The sequence below is a fragment of the Vipera berus genome (assembly GCF_964194415.1).
Source record: "Vipera berus genome assembly, chromosome: 14".
NCBI lineage: Eukaryota > Metazoa > Chordata > Lepidosauria > Squamata > Viperidae > Vipera > Vipera berus.
In genome coordinates this window covers 2,350,203-2,363,492 of record NC_138217.1, presented here as the reverse complement: position 1 = coordinate 2,363,492, position 13,290 = coordinate 2,350,203, and the positions used below count along the sequence as shown (strand labels likewise).

General features: G+C 48.6%; 1 protein-coding gene across 3 annotated transcripts; it reads left to right on the top strand.

Annotated features, from left to right (window-relative positions):
- The first annotated feature begins 2,674 nt into the window (after nucleotides 1–2,674).
- On the top strand, nucleotides 2,675–10,791 carry DRG1 (developmentally regulated GTP binding protein 1). 3 transcript variants are annotated; one of them, XM_081339091.1, is made up of 9 exons: nucleotides 2,675–3,119; nucleotides 4,158–4,281; nucleotides 5,003–5,178; nucleotides 7,657–7,726; nucleotides 8,249–8,418; nucleotides 8,865–8,995; nucleotides 9,437–9,604; nucleotides 10,121–10,243; nucleotides 10,528–10,791. In XM_081339091.1, exons 1-9 carry the CDS (start codon nucleotides 3,078–3,080, stop codon nucleotides 10,625–10,627), a joined length of 1,104 nt encoding a protein of 367 aa, XP_081195217.1. In that variant the 5' UTR covers nucleotides 2,675–3,077; the 3' UTR covers nucleotides 10,628–10,791. The 3 variants fall into 3 exon arrangements, with proteins under 3 accessions (XP_081195217.1, XP_081195218.1, XP_081195216.1); XM_081339092.1 differs by lacking the exon at nucleotides 2,675–3,119 and adding an exon at nucleotides 3,175–3,461; XM_081339090.1 differs by lacking the exon at nucleotides 2,675–3,119 and having other exon boundaries at nucleotides 3,874–4,281.
- Nucleotides 10,792–13,290: the final 2,499 nt, after the last annotated feature.

The following is a 13,290-nucleotide window of genomic DNA, read 5'->3' as shown; positions in this document are numbered from 1 at the left end:
CCTCCCCGGCCTCCCGAGCGCTGCCCCCTCCTTGCTTCCTGCCCCCTCCCCTCCCGGCGCCTCCGCCAATGCGAGCGCGGCCACGGGCGCCGCCGCCCCCCCGCCGCCCGGCCTGGCTCTCCGCGCCCCCCCCCCAGCCGCGGGTCCTGCTGGACGCCCCCGCCGGCCCTGCGGCAGAGCGCCCCTCGGCGGCACCAGGGCCCAGGCGGGGGCTCGTGCTCCCGGAACCCCCCAGGGCAGTCGCCCTCGGCCGCTTGGCCCCGGAGCCTGCTTTGTCGCCGGGCGGGGAAACCTGGCGGGGCTTAAAGGTGGTATTTCAAACAGAGTAAAAGGGAGAACCCCCTCCCCCCTACCTGGGACCCCTTTCATATTCTTGCCCCCCCACTCAGACTGCCAGGTCGCCCCGAGTTTTGCTCGCCTGATTTGGTTGCTTGCTTGCTTCCTTCCTCCTCCTTCCTCTTCCAGGGCATCTACTTAAAGCATCTGTTGCCATGGCACCAGCATCCACATTTCCAACCTCCCTCTCTGAGAGCAGAGTGGAGGAGGCCGCCCCCAAAGTTCCCAGAGAGCACAGAGGGCCCAGGCCTCCCGGAAGCCTGGCCTGGCCTCTGTGGTGATCTTTGGACAGCTAAGGACCTGCCGGCATCCAGGTCTCCCGTGGGGAAATCAGCCTCGGGGTGGATGTGCATCCCTGGGGCTCCCAAGTGTTGGGGGGAGTGGGGGCTTTTGTGAAGGTTAAAAAACAATGCGTGCGCAAAGTTAGAAAACCCAAGTGGTGCTGCCCATGGATGCTCTGTCAGGAGGGGGGCTGGTTTCCTTGCACCCCCAAATCATAGTGAGCCAGGACTGTCTCTGGGAGTGACCTTCAAGTAGCTGGTGATGTTCCCAGAGTTGCCATTTGCCACTGGCAAATCCTGTCAGTGCAGCTCCCCCAACCCCAAGCACCTTCTCAACCCCGAGGATGTTGCACCGGGAGAAAAAAAGCTGCCACGTGCAAAGGGGGACAGCGGGACAGTGGAGTCTCCCACGGGGCTAAAGCCTTCGCAGGGGGTCCCAGGAGCCCCCCTCCCAAGGAATGGCAGCAGGAAGAGGGCCCAGATAAGCAGACACCAGCACCTGCCTGCCCCTCGTCCCTTGGGTCACAGGCCTTTTGACTGCCACGCTGTGTGCTTCTGGGCCATCAGTTGGTGAGAATATGTCCAATGAAATCAGATTAGTGGTACACAAATGGCTGAGTTTTGCATCACTTTAAGGCAGAAAGTGATTTATTGCCTCTTGGGTAAACATACCCATTGTGGTTTCTTAACCATAGTTTGTGGAGTAGTCTTTGGTACCTCTGAAGAAGGATTTTGCTGTGATTTCCTATTAAACATCTTTGAATTTTGACTGTATTTGTTTATTTTGCTTTATTATTTATTTATTATATGCCATCTGGAATTGCTGTTTAAGTTGGGTGCCCACAGTCTTTAAGTAAATTCCAAGCAACGCTCCAGCCTTCTTAGCAATATGTATAACACCAGCAGGGGTGTATCTGGAAATGCATCAGAATATAAATTATAATTCTCCCTCATTTCTAGTTGGACTGCTTGGATTAGAGGGTTTGATATAGAAACCCAGGACTCCTGGATCCTGAATTGGGACATTTCCAGAGAAATGAACAATCAAATGACATCCAAAGTAGCTGGGAAGCTTTAAAAAGAGGCTTTTCCCTCCCTCCCTGAATTGTAAGCTTATTAGTGTTCTTTCTTTGTGTGCCTTTGAAACAAGGATTTAAACTGAATTATATCTGTTATTATTCTATTTGTTTAAAATATGCTGCTTTAGTATACAGGGTATACTCACGAATAGCAATGACCATTTTCAAAAGAACATCCTAAAGTCACTGGACTAAGCCAACTGACAGAAGCAACTTTCTCCGATGCTGGAAACCTGTCCAGTTTTTCAGGTTTCCCTGAAAGCTCATTTCTGGAAGGAAGGAAGGAAGTGCCGTTGTTCCTGTGAGAAGGGGTGAAGTTGGGCACTCCGCTTGAGCAGTTTATTAAACAAGCGTGGAAATGGGACTTGGCTGGGGTTTGAAGGGAAGGCTGTGCCCCAGGCTGCGTGCTTACACTCCATTCCCTCCTCTGGGTTTTGGAGACCTCCAGGGAAGCCCTACCCTGAGCAGCCACCGCCAGCAGATCCCTCTCCCTTGGCCTCTGCTGATATTCGCGCCTGGAGGCCAACTGTCCAGCAACGCGGGCCTTGGTGCTCTTGGCAGGCGGGAGCTGGGTTGGGGAGCCGATGCAAATGGGTTCGTGCAGACTGAACGGAGGAGCGCGCTCACACAAGATGCTCCCGTCGGGCGCCACCGACGGGCACTACGCCCTTTTCCCTCCCTCCCCCTCGCCACGGGGGACGGGTCTGTCGCCCGGCTGTGAGCGGGCTCCAAGCTGCCACCCTCTGCGAGGCGGTCGGGCACCGTCCGCTCCGGGGAAGCCAGCCCGGGGCCGCTTTGCGGGCTTCGTACAGAAGCCGCTCCGCTCGTTGGCGCAGGCGCTGCGAACCAGGCCCCGAATTCTGCCCCGGGAGGCGGCGCCCTCCGTCCCCGGGCTCGGCGGGCTGCAGCGGGAGCGAGCGCAGCGCGGGGTCGGGGCTGGCGGCGAGTCGGAACGCCCGCGCTTGGCGGGGCTCGTTCCGCACGGCGCCCCCCGCGCTCCGGCCGCAGGGGAACTGCGGGGCCAAGTGGCGGGGCGGGGCGGGGGGGCGCCCGCTCCATTTGCGGCTGGGAAAGGAGCCCGGGCGCCCCGCCGCCGCTCCAGCGCTCGGCTCCAGGGGGCGCCCTCGAGTGACGGAGGAGGAGGAAGGCGCTGGAGGGACGCGTGCCGCTCTGGCGTCCGCGCTCTATGGCACCTTCGCGCCCTGCGTCAGGGGAGGAGCGCGGAGAAATCGCGCGCAAGCCCGGAGTGTCAATTCCCGTTCGTTTTTGCTCCTCCCCCGCAGGGCTTTTGTCGGAAGTCGCGCGAGGGTTGTGTTCCGCGCATGCGCGGCTGCAGCCTGAGGGGCCCAAACTCTGAAGCGCCGCCGCCGCCGCCGCCGCCATGGCTACGACGCTGGCCAAGATCGCCGAGATCGAGGCGGAGGTAACGGGGGGCCGAGGGGCCGCTTGCGCCCGGGCGGGGGGGAGCCGTGGCGTTGCGGTGGAACCTTCCGCACAGCGGCAGTCTACCGGGCGGGAGTCAGCCGGGCGGAGGCGAGGGCGGGCCTGCGGAAGGGCTCTGCGGCCTCGGGGCTCGTCAGCCGCGGGGGTCCCGGGGCGCCGCTGGAGGCAGGCCGGATGACGACGCGCCTGTCCCGGAGCTGCGGCGGTTTTTACGGGGCAGCCCTCAAAAGAAGAGCCGAGCGACGGTGAAGATTCGCTTTTCATCCTTTTGCGGTCGGCTCCAGGCAGTGAATTGTCCCCACAACAACAACAACCCTGCGAGGTGGGCTGGCTCCGAATCCCTCAACCGGCTCTCGTGCCCGAGGCAGGACTAGAACCCAGACCCGCCTGGCTTCTCGGCCGGCAGCTTCACCGCAAGGCGAACTTGGTGCTTTCCTAGGCAGGAACCTGGGCGGAGACGCCCCCCTGGCGCTTTCCACCCTGGGTCCCCGTCCAGGAACCGGCAGCCACGCGGCATGGCTGGGGTGGGGGATGCATAAAAGGGGCAACTTTCCCGAACCCTCTCTGTACAGAATGTACCTGCTGCTCTTTTCACTGATGACAAAACCCATTTTGGTTTGTTATCAGTAGGGCAGGACGAGAAACAATGGTTGTAATCTGACCAAAGACAGAAACAACCTGGAATTAAGGAGAAGCTTCCTAACAGTGAGGACAATCAACCAGTGGAACAGCTTTGCCTCCAGACGTTGTGGGTGCTTCATCACTGGAGGACTTTTAAAAGAGAGTGGACAGCCACTTGTCGGAAATGATATAGGGACTCCTGCTTGAGTGGAGGGCTGGACTAGAAGACCTCCGAGGTCCCTTCCAGCTTTATTCTATTCATTTCTGCCATAAGAAGCGGGTCTGTCTTTCTGAAACCTCAGGTCACGAGGTTGGCCCTGCCATGTCTGCGCCAGTCCTGGAGCCGATGGATTTACCTGCTGGCCCTGATGTGTTTTTCCCCCCCTCTCTATTCCAGATGGCTCGCACCCAAAAGAATAAAGCCACAGCCCATCACTTGGGGCTGTTGAAGGCCCGCCTGGCCAAGCTGCGTCGAGAGTTGATTACCCCAAAAGGAGGCGGAGGGGGTGGAACCGGAGAAGGTGCGTGTGCCCTTTCAAAAGGATGGAGGAGGAGGAGAGTGGCGTCCCTTGCTGGGGACGGGAATACACTTTCAGAGTCCTTTTTGGTAGCCAGTGCAGAATCAGCAAGGTGGCACCTGGGCAACCCCAGGAAATAGAAAGCAAGCCACATTTTGTGAGGTGGGCGCACCATGTTTCATCCTGCTCTCCATACCTTTTTTTTTAAAAAAAACCAATAGAGACTAAACCAAAATAGAAGTAGTTGATGGTCTATTGAAATAACTGCCCCTACGGGGCAGCCAATTCTTTCTTTTTCAGTTGAATGTGTCAAAATGTCCTTTTTGTCCACATGTAAATACATTCAGATTCAGGTGTGTCATGTCCATACAATCCTTTTGTCAGATGAAGTGTGAAATTATTGCCAACGTTAATGCTAGTATAAATTGTAGCAACACATGTAAACTGTGTTGAGTATGTGCCTGTTGATTTATTTGAAAAACTTAAGAGTGTAGAATTTTAAATGAATTGGGTGTTGTACTCTTCTGGCTTCAGCAGCTCAGGACTCAGCTGTCCTTTGGGTGTAGGTTTGAGAAGTGGGCCCCCAATATGCTGGAGGGAGGGATAGCTGTGGGCCTTCCTCTTGCCCAAGAGAATACCAAGGTGGAAGCTTCTCTCCTTTGACTTTGCTGCTAGAGGCCTTCTGGGGCCTATCAGTTACTCTGAATTAATGATCACTTCTTAGGTTTTGATGTGGCAAAGACTGGCGATGCCCGGATTGGTTTTGTGGGCTTCCCTTCGGTGGGGAAATCTACTCTGCTGAGTAATCTTGCTGGTGTTTACTCGGAAGTAGCTGCGTACGAGTTCACAACTCTAACCACAGTTCCAGGAGTGATCCGATACAAAGGAGCCAAAATACAGGTGAGGCCTATGAAGCCAAGACTTGTGCCTGAACCAGACTTAGCTATATTAAAAAGAAGGACAAAGCATGTTTGACAAATTGGTAGAAAAATTATTACAAAATCCCAAGAGTGTAGGGCAACCTGACTGTACAGTATCAGCCAGAACTGGTTGGAATCATGTGTAGGAATGTTTCCAAATGGAATTACAAGAAGTATCTCTCAGAAACTGAGACCCTTTCAAATCTGGTCTAGTGGGTTTTGAATTGAATCCTGTAAAGAAAGAAGATCACCCTCCCCTATAAACAGTGGGATCCCTGGAAGTGCAAGAGGCAGGCAGAATGCAGAGGGACTAATAAGGGCTGGAAGGAATGGGTCACATGACCCATTCATAGGGTCTGCATGCAGATTAGAAAACCATCCTGATGCATAAGGAACTTTCCGTTGAGCTATGAATTAAAAGGGATGTTCTAGGAAAGAGAAGATGGGTGCAATCATGCAGAAAGCAAAGGTTCAAGCGCAAAAGGAACTTAGGTTTTGGGCTGTCAGCAGAAAAGGAAGGAAAATTCAGTAGTCAGTGTTACTGCTAAGAGAAGATGGTGAAACAGGAACGGGGTGCATCAGTTTGTGAATCCTTCTAAATTTTCAATATTTCCGATAAATATGGCCTAAAACATGATCTGTTGTCCACGCAAGTCCCAAAACTGGATAAAGAGTGCAATTAAATGAGTTGAAATATTGTACTTGTTTGTTAATTTATTGGGAAAAATGATCCAAAGCTACATATTTGTATGTGGCAAAAGTATGCAAACTTCTGCTTTCAGTAGCTCCTTTGCTCCCCTTGGGCAGCAATAACTGCAGCTAAATGTTTCTGATAATCGTTGTCCAGTCCTGTATATCAGCTTGGAGAAATTGTAGCCTCTTCCTTCTGCTCAGGGAGGCGGCTAGGCTTCCTCGCGTGAATTGCCCACTTCAGGTCCTTCCACAATGTTTCTCTTAAGGCTAAAGCTCGGCAATTCGACCTGGCCATTTCACAACATCAACTTCTGCTTTAAGCATTCTTTGGTCATGTGACTCTGTTTTGGATCTCTGCCTTGCTGCACATCCCACTTTCTCTTGTGCTTGAGTTCACGCCTTAATGTTTTCATTTAGAATTTACTGGTACAATTTGGAATTCATTGTTCCACCAATGATGGTACTCCGTCCAGAGGCAGCAGAATAGCCCAAAGCATGATACCTTTACCACCGTATTTCACACAGATGAGATAAAGTTCTTATGCTGGAATGCCGCGCTGGCCTTGCCCAATGTAATACTTTTCATTCAAGGCAGAAAATTCTGTTTTAGTCTTGTCCATTCACAGAAAGTCTTCCAACAGCCTTCTGGGTTATTCATAGGGGCTTTCACAAACTAGATGGTAGCAGTGTTATTTTTGGAGAGTATAGATTTTGTGCACACAATCTGCCTGACAGCGGACTGTTGGAGTCCAAAACTTTTGGAAATAGATTTGTAATCTTTTCCAACCTGGTAAGTATCAATTGGTTTTGAAGGTCCTCAGAAAACTCTTATTCAAGCCGTAACATCCCTGTGAGGAGATCAGACATTTATATCCAGAATTCTGTTCTTTAGATAAGGCAGAGTTTTGCATATGTTTGCCATACACCAATATGTAGCTTTGGGTCACTTTCCTCAATAAGTCAATGAACAAATAGAATTTTTGGTCTCATTTCTTTAACTAGGTTCTCTATCTAGTTTTAGGATATGTGGAGGTCACATTTATGCAGAAATATTGAAAATTCAAAAGTGTCTGCAAATGTTTTAAGAACCACTGTAAGTGTAAGTATTAAGAGAAAAGAAAAGTTATTGTTCCTGTGTTCTGCTGTGGTCAGAATATTGTGGCCAGTTCTGAGACCGCATTTTATACAAGACAATAAACTGAAGGTTGCCCAGAGGAAAGTAGCCAAGGTGAAAATCCTGGAAGGTAAAACTTAATAGGAACAGTTGGAAGTGGTGTGTTCTTTTAATTACTGGATTTAAAGAATGGGTTTAATCGATATTTGTCCCTTGCTTGGTTTGTTCATGTACATCTGTCAGATCCATGTGTCAAGCCCATTTTTAACAGCTTCAGGTGATCAGCTTTTTCATGGTATTCCAAAAATATTGAAGATCATCCAGCTCGTCAGTCCATCCAAGATGATTTGCTTTGGACAATACTAGAATGGAATTACTTTGTATTTACTCTCAGATCATCCCCAAAGCAGATCAATAGCTGTTGCAGTGAGGTTGTTGAGTAGAGTTTTGGAAGCCAATCCTGGGTGGAGAACAATGCAATGGATGCTGAAAGGATCCATAGGAGGAGAGGGCCAGAAATCCTGATGGTCAGCAAAGCATGGCTGAAGTCTCAGAGGACAAAGGGAGACAGGATAACAGCTAGTTGAGGTGTGCTGTCTGGCTTCTCCACATCTCTCTTTTCTGATTTGTTTTTTTCCACAAACTTTGCAGCTTCTTGATTTACCAGGAATTATCGAGGGTGCCAAAGACGGGAAAGGCAGAGGTCGCCAGGTCATTGCAGGTGAGTGCTGGTGGTCCCAGGGCAAAAGGGGAGATGAGGACTGGCTGGTGAAGTGAAGAGAGTAGAAGAGGTATGTGCTTGGTGCTGCTTTTGCCTCTGATCCTAAGAGTATTGCATCTAGGAAAAGCTTACTTTCAATAACGGGATGGGGTTGGGTTTTTATAAATAGTTTTAATTTTAATATGTATTAATTTTATGGGCATAATGTTTAATGGCTTTTTAATTTTTGTATTCTATTTTTATTGTGTATTGCCCTGTTTACCGCCCTGAGTCCTTCGGGAGAAGGGCGGTATACAAATTAAATTATTAAATTAAAAGTGAGTGCGTGGATTTTTCTTGCTTCCTTGACATAAATTTGATTAAAAATATGTTTTGTTTATTACTCCAGCTTGACCTAGGAGATTATATGACCGTGAAGTTTTTCGTTGTTGTTTAGATTCCAGTTGTTTATGTTTGGCTTTTTAGAAGAGACTTGACAGAAAATATTTTCAGATTTCACCCCCCCTCCCTTTTTCCCCACAGTTGCCCGAACCTGCAACCTTATCCTGATAGTTCTGGATGTTCTGAAGCCTTTGGGACATAAGAAGATAATTGAGAGTGAGCTGGAGGGCTTCGGGATACGTTTGAACAGCAAACCTCCCAATATTGGCTTTAAGAAAAAGGACAAAGGAGGCATTAACCTCACGGCCACAGTAAGTAGAGGTGTGGGTAGGATATTTCCTACCTTGCTGTGCATAAGAAATCTGCCCTGCTGAATTTGCCATTTGCTGTAACTGAAGGAGTGTCTGAAAGGGCAACGCCCCGAGTCTCAGCAAGGGCTCCCTTTGAAGTATAGCTCAAAATTTGGGTTCATTCGTGACAGCAGTGAGACAGGAAGAGAAGCAGGCCCTGCTGTTTGGTCAGGACACTCTTAGGGTTCTGGAAAGGGCTTCTGAGGACTTCTGTGTAGCATCCCTGCTCTCTGGCTGTGCTGTGGCCCTCTCCAGTCCTGACACGTGAAGCTCCATAGCAGCAGTTGCCAGTGGGCACATTAACCCCTTCCTGCCATATTGCTAAGCTACCAGCCCATGTGCTTCACTCCTGATCCAGTCCCTATTGTCTGTAGGGTTCTGTGTATCATACTATTTTGTTTGATCAGTGTCCACAGAGTGAGCTGGATATCGAAACCGTGAAGAGCATCTTGGCAGAATATAAAATCCACAATGCCGATGTCACCCTGAGGAGCGATGTGACTGCAGATGACCTCATTGATGTGGTTGAAGGAAACAGGTAGTTTTCATGGGCCGATAGAGGAGGGAGGGAGGGAGGGTCTGGGGGTTTTTCATGTTACATGGCAAAGAACTGGGGTGTCTTACAGCATGGCTGATTTTTTGGCAGAGGCCTTGCAGGAACAGCCTGTGCTCCTCATCGACTCCAAGTGCTTTGGTTTTTTGCTCTTTTGATTGCTTCTAAGCACAAAGGATTGTTCAAGAAAGGGGTGTTAGCTGCAGTGAAGGTTGCAGAGGCTCTCTTGGCAGCTGATCAAATGCCAAACCTTTCTACTCATTAGGACTACAGTAAATAGGCTGGATGTATCTTACAGGGCAGTCTCTCTTGCTCTACCAACTTGATTACTGTAACTACGTAGAATTGGGAGGCTCCTACCTCTCAGCAAGATAGGAAGGAGCTCTGTCTCTCTTACATTTTTTGCTCGCTTCTTCATCCTTGCAGAGTTTACATCCCGTGCATTTATGTGTTGAACAAAATTGATCAAATCTCCATTGAGGAATTAGACATCATTTACAAAGTGCCCCACTGTGTTCCCATCTCGGCTCATCATCGGTGGAATTTTGATGACCTGCTGGAGAAAATCTGGGACTACCTTAAACTTGTGCGGATGTAAGTTTTGGCTTGTCAGAGCTCAAAGTCTGCGTCGTTTTGGGTCCTTTAAAAATGCTCCCTGGTCTCAATTTCCCCTCAACTCTGAAATCTCTTGCCCCTCCTCAATGTTCCTGGTGATTCTCTGGGGCCCAGAATTTTGGCAGTTTTTCAGACATGCAGGATTGTAATCAGAAAACAAATGTATGTTTTAGAATCATTCAGTTCCGTTCTGTAAAAAGGTCCATGGCATTTTTAGGACTCGGAATGATTTTTTCCATGAGATGTTGGAGGACGTGTTCCAGCACTTATTTGTATAGAGAGAGAGAATGGGTGTGTCGGAGAGAAGACCATCTCAAATCTTTCTGACTGACACGTAGTTGTCTATCAGGGAGGGGCCTTCCTTCCTGCTCCCTCCATTGTTGGGGTGTGCTTTGGGCGACCCCCTTTATTTGCAATAACAACTAATCAAGAAGAGTAATCTTGATTTGAAAGGGGGCTTGTCTGAAAGCGTAAATGCATTGTGTTTAATTGCAGTTATACTAAACCCAAAGGGCAGCTCCCGGATTATACTTCTCCCGTGGTCCTGCCTGACTCTCGGACTACCGTGGAGGATTTCTGCATGAAGATTCATAAAAACCTAATTAAGGATTTCAAATAGTAAGTGTGGTCTGCAAACAGCCAATTTAGCTCCTTTAGGACTGTAGTAGAGGTGGGAGCTGTAGTCCTGCTTTGGGGGGAGGAGGGGGAGGTGTTAAGTGTCAGGAGAGGAGGGGGCAGCTTGGGCCAACTGCGATGCAGGAGGAGGTACTGAAAGCCGAGCCTGCCACCCAGATGCTTTATTTAAATCAAGATATAATTCATCTACAAATGAGATTAATGTAGCGTCATTTTTTTCTTAACAGATCCATGGCATTAAATCTGTGCTAACTCTTTTCTTCCAGTGCTCTCGTGTGGGGTTTGTCCGTCAAGCACAACCCTCAGAAAGTAGGAAAAGATCACACTTTGGAGGATGAAGATGTCATTCAGATAGTCAAGAAATAAAACAAAAAATCCATCTGGCCCATCAATCGTGATTCCTTTCAGAAAAGACTAATTATGGAACTTCCCGGCCTGCCAAATGGTTGAGTGGATGCGAACATAACTGTGCAAATTTGTGGACTAATTAAAATCTGTTTCCTGTGATGGGCATGAGAGCTTTGCCAAGACTTGGCTTTGCACTGCTGTTTCATTGAGTCCACATTTTTGGCCTGGGAAGAGTTCAGTCCACGGAGTTTTTGTGCTGCCGACATAAATTAGGATGCAAACGTAAAACTCTCCATTATCATTTGTGGATTTGTGTACAAAAGTGGTGGTCCTGCCCTTGTTACTGATGTAAATAAAGTCTCCAGGCAAAAGCTCGGAGAGGCCGTTCTCGTCGAAAGGGGCTTAGGCGATGCTTTGAAATAGGCAGGCTTGACAATTGAATTCTTTGAGCATGTTAAGATTCTGCAAGATTGCAGTTGACATCAAGAAAATCACTAAAAAGGTGATTTGAAAGGGATCGCTGAAAGGAAAATCTGTGTCAGATATTTCTGGATGACTAAGGAATTATTACAACGGATCAGAAGTTTCACCAAGTCTACCAGTTTACCAGCATTGGCTTTCTTACACAGTTTATCCAAACATGGAGAAAAATAACCCATGAACTTACTCAACAGAAATAGAGGATGTTAAAAAGGGCTGGTGTTATTAGCATCAAGAACTGTAAGAATTTGGTGAGAGGAAGATACAAATACTCCAGTAGAACTCATTTGCCCTCATTTGTCTTCTCTGCCACTGGGGAAAATAAGTGTTACCTTGATTGATACTTTCAAGACCTCCCAGCCACGGAGGCAAACGGTGATGACAAATGAAGTTAAGTCTTGGTGAGAAATTGAAACGAAACCAAGAAAATAAATGATCAGTCTTGATCTAAATATTCAGTTCTCAGAAAATAGATGCCCGAGAATACACTTAAAAACCTAAACATCTTACATCTATTTTAAAACTAGGTTAAACACATTTTTATCTTTTGAATAGAATTGCAAAAACTTTTAAGACGGCTAAAAAAGAAAGTTTGTCCTAATTTCAGGGAGGGAGGCTGCTTCTTAAAATGGAGACCGTAATTGAAAAGCAGCCTCTCTGGCCCTCACGCATTTGGAAACCACAAGCAGTTTCTTTTTAGAAGTTTATCTTAGATAGGTAATTCCAGCTGGAGAAGACCATCTTGCGAGTATTCAGGCATCGGGTTGTGCAGTTTTTACACTGATTTGCTGTTGGAAATTTCACAAAACTTGTAAAAGCCACTTGCAGCACTGTATGATCTCCATTGCTGCATTTTGCACGGATGGTGATTTCTGAGCATGTGTCGGTGGTGGCCTTACATGGAGCCCCTCACGCTGGATGGTAAGGCAGCTATTGCAAGGACATCTTGCTCTCTGTAGGCCTGCAGCTGCTCCACCCCCCCACCCCCACCCCTCTGCATAGCCTGAATCCAGGAGGACCCTTGAGAGCCAACCGTAGAGCCGATGGAGAAGTCTAAATGCCATTTTGCCAGGGTCATCCCATCCAAGCCAACAGCCTCCACTTGGCAGCATCTCCAAACTAGGCTGGGTGATGATACAACCAGTCTCTTGACCGGGATTGTGAGCTAGCAACTCCCGGCAGCCTTATGTAAGCATTAAGCAGCTAGTGGGGAGAATCCTGAACCCCACAGAACTCCACCAGGGAGTGAGTGACCAGCTGGCTCCTCTCCCTCCCTACACCCACCAATTGGGATGAGGTGCCAAGGAGCAAGTATGCTTGCAATCCCAAACCCTCATAGGTGGTCAGTGTCAAGGACTGGGAAGAGCTACAGTAGGACCAGAAGATGCGCAATGTCCCCCAATGGCTATTAGCCAGATTGATCTTTCCATCCCATCTCTGGGTTTGCGTAATCCACTTTTTCTTAGCTGCCAATCAACTGCCCTCCCTACAGCCTTCTTCTGAAAGACAAAGTTGGCACAGGCATCCTTCAAGACTTCTGGCATCAGCCCGTCCCACAGTGGGTTGGTTGGCATGGTGGGAGGGAAGAAACGGGCTAGTTAGGTGCTTTGTTCAGATTGATGGAATAACAGTGTGCTTGCGCACGCAAGGCATTTAACGGGCTGGTTCTTTAAACTCTTCCAATGCAATCCCGACTCTTGCAGCTTCCCAAGAAAGGGAAAAAAAGTCAGCCCCTTATATAAACCAACTCTACAGGAATGCTAGAGCTATTGAACATCCCTCCCCCAACACCAAAATTCATGAGAGTTAGGTGTCTGCCTGAGCCATTTTCACATTCCTTCTGCTTGTTTGGAGGCTTTGCTGTGCTTTTCATTGTTGCTTTGGTAATGGATCTGGCCCACCTCTGTCAAGATCATCTTTCCTATTCTAATCAGGAAGTTACCAGGAATTAATTTGAAGCTAATCTTCCAGGAATGAAAAAACAGCCAGACACAAATAATATCTGTAGGATTAAAAGTGCAAGGAAACAGTTAAAAACCAATCTGTTGCAAATCTCAACCTATCTTAAACTGCACCTAGCTCTGTATTTCTTCAGGTAGCCATTCCTTCCAATTCTTCAGCCCCCACCAAGTTGGGATGCGTTTCCTAAGTGGTGGAGGTGAGGCTGCAAAGCCACATTGCAGAACCAAGACCTAACGCCC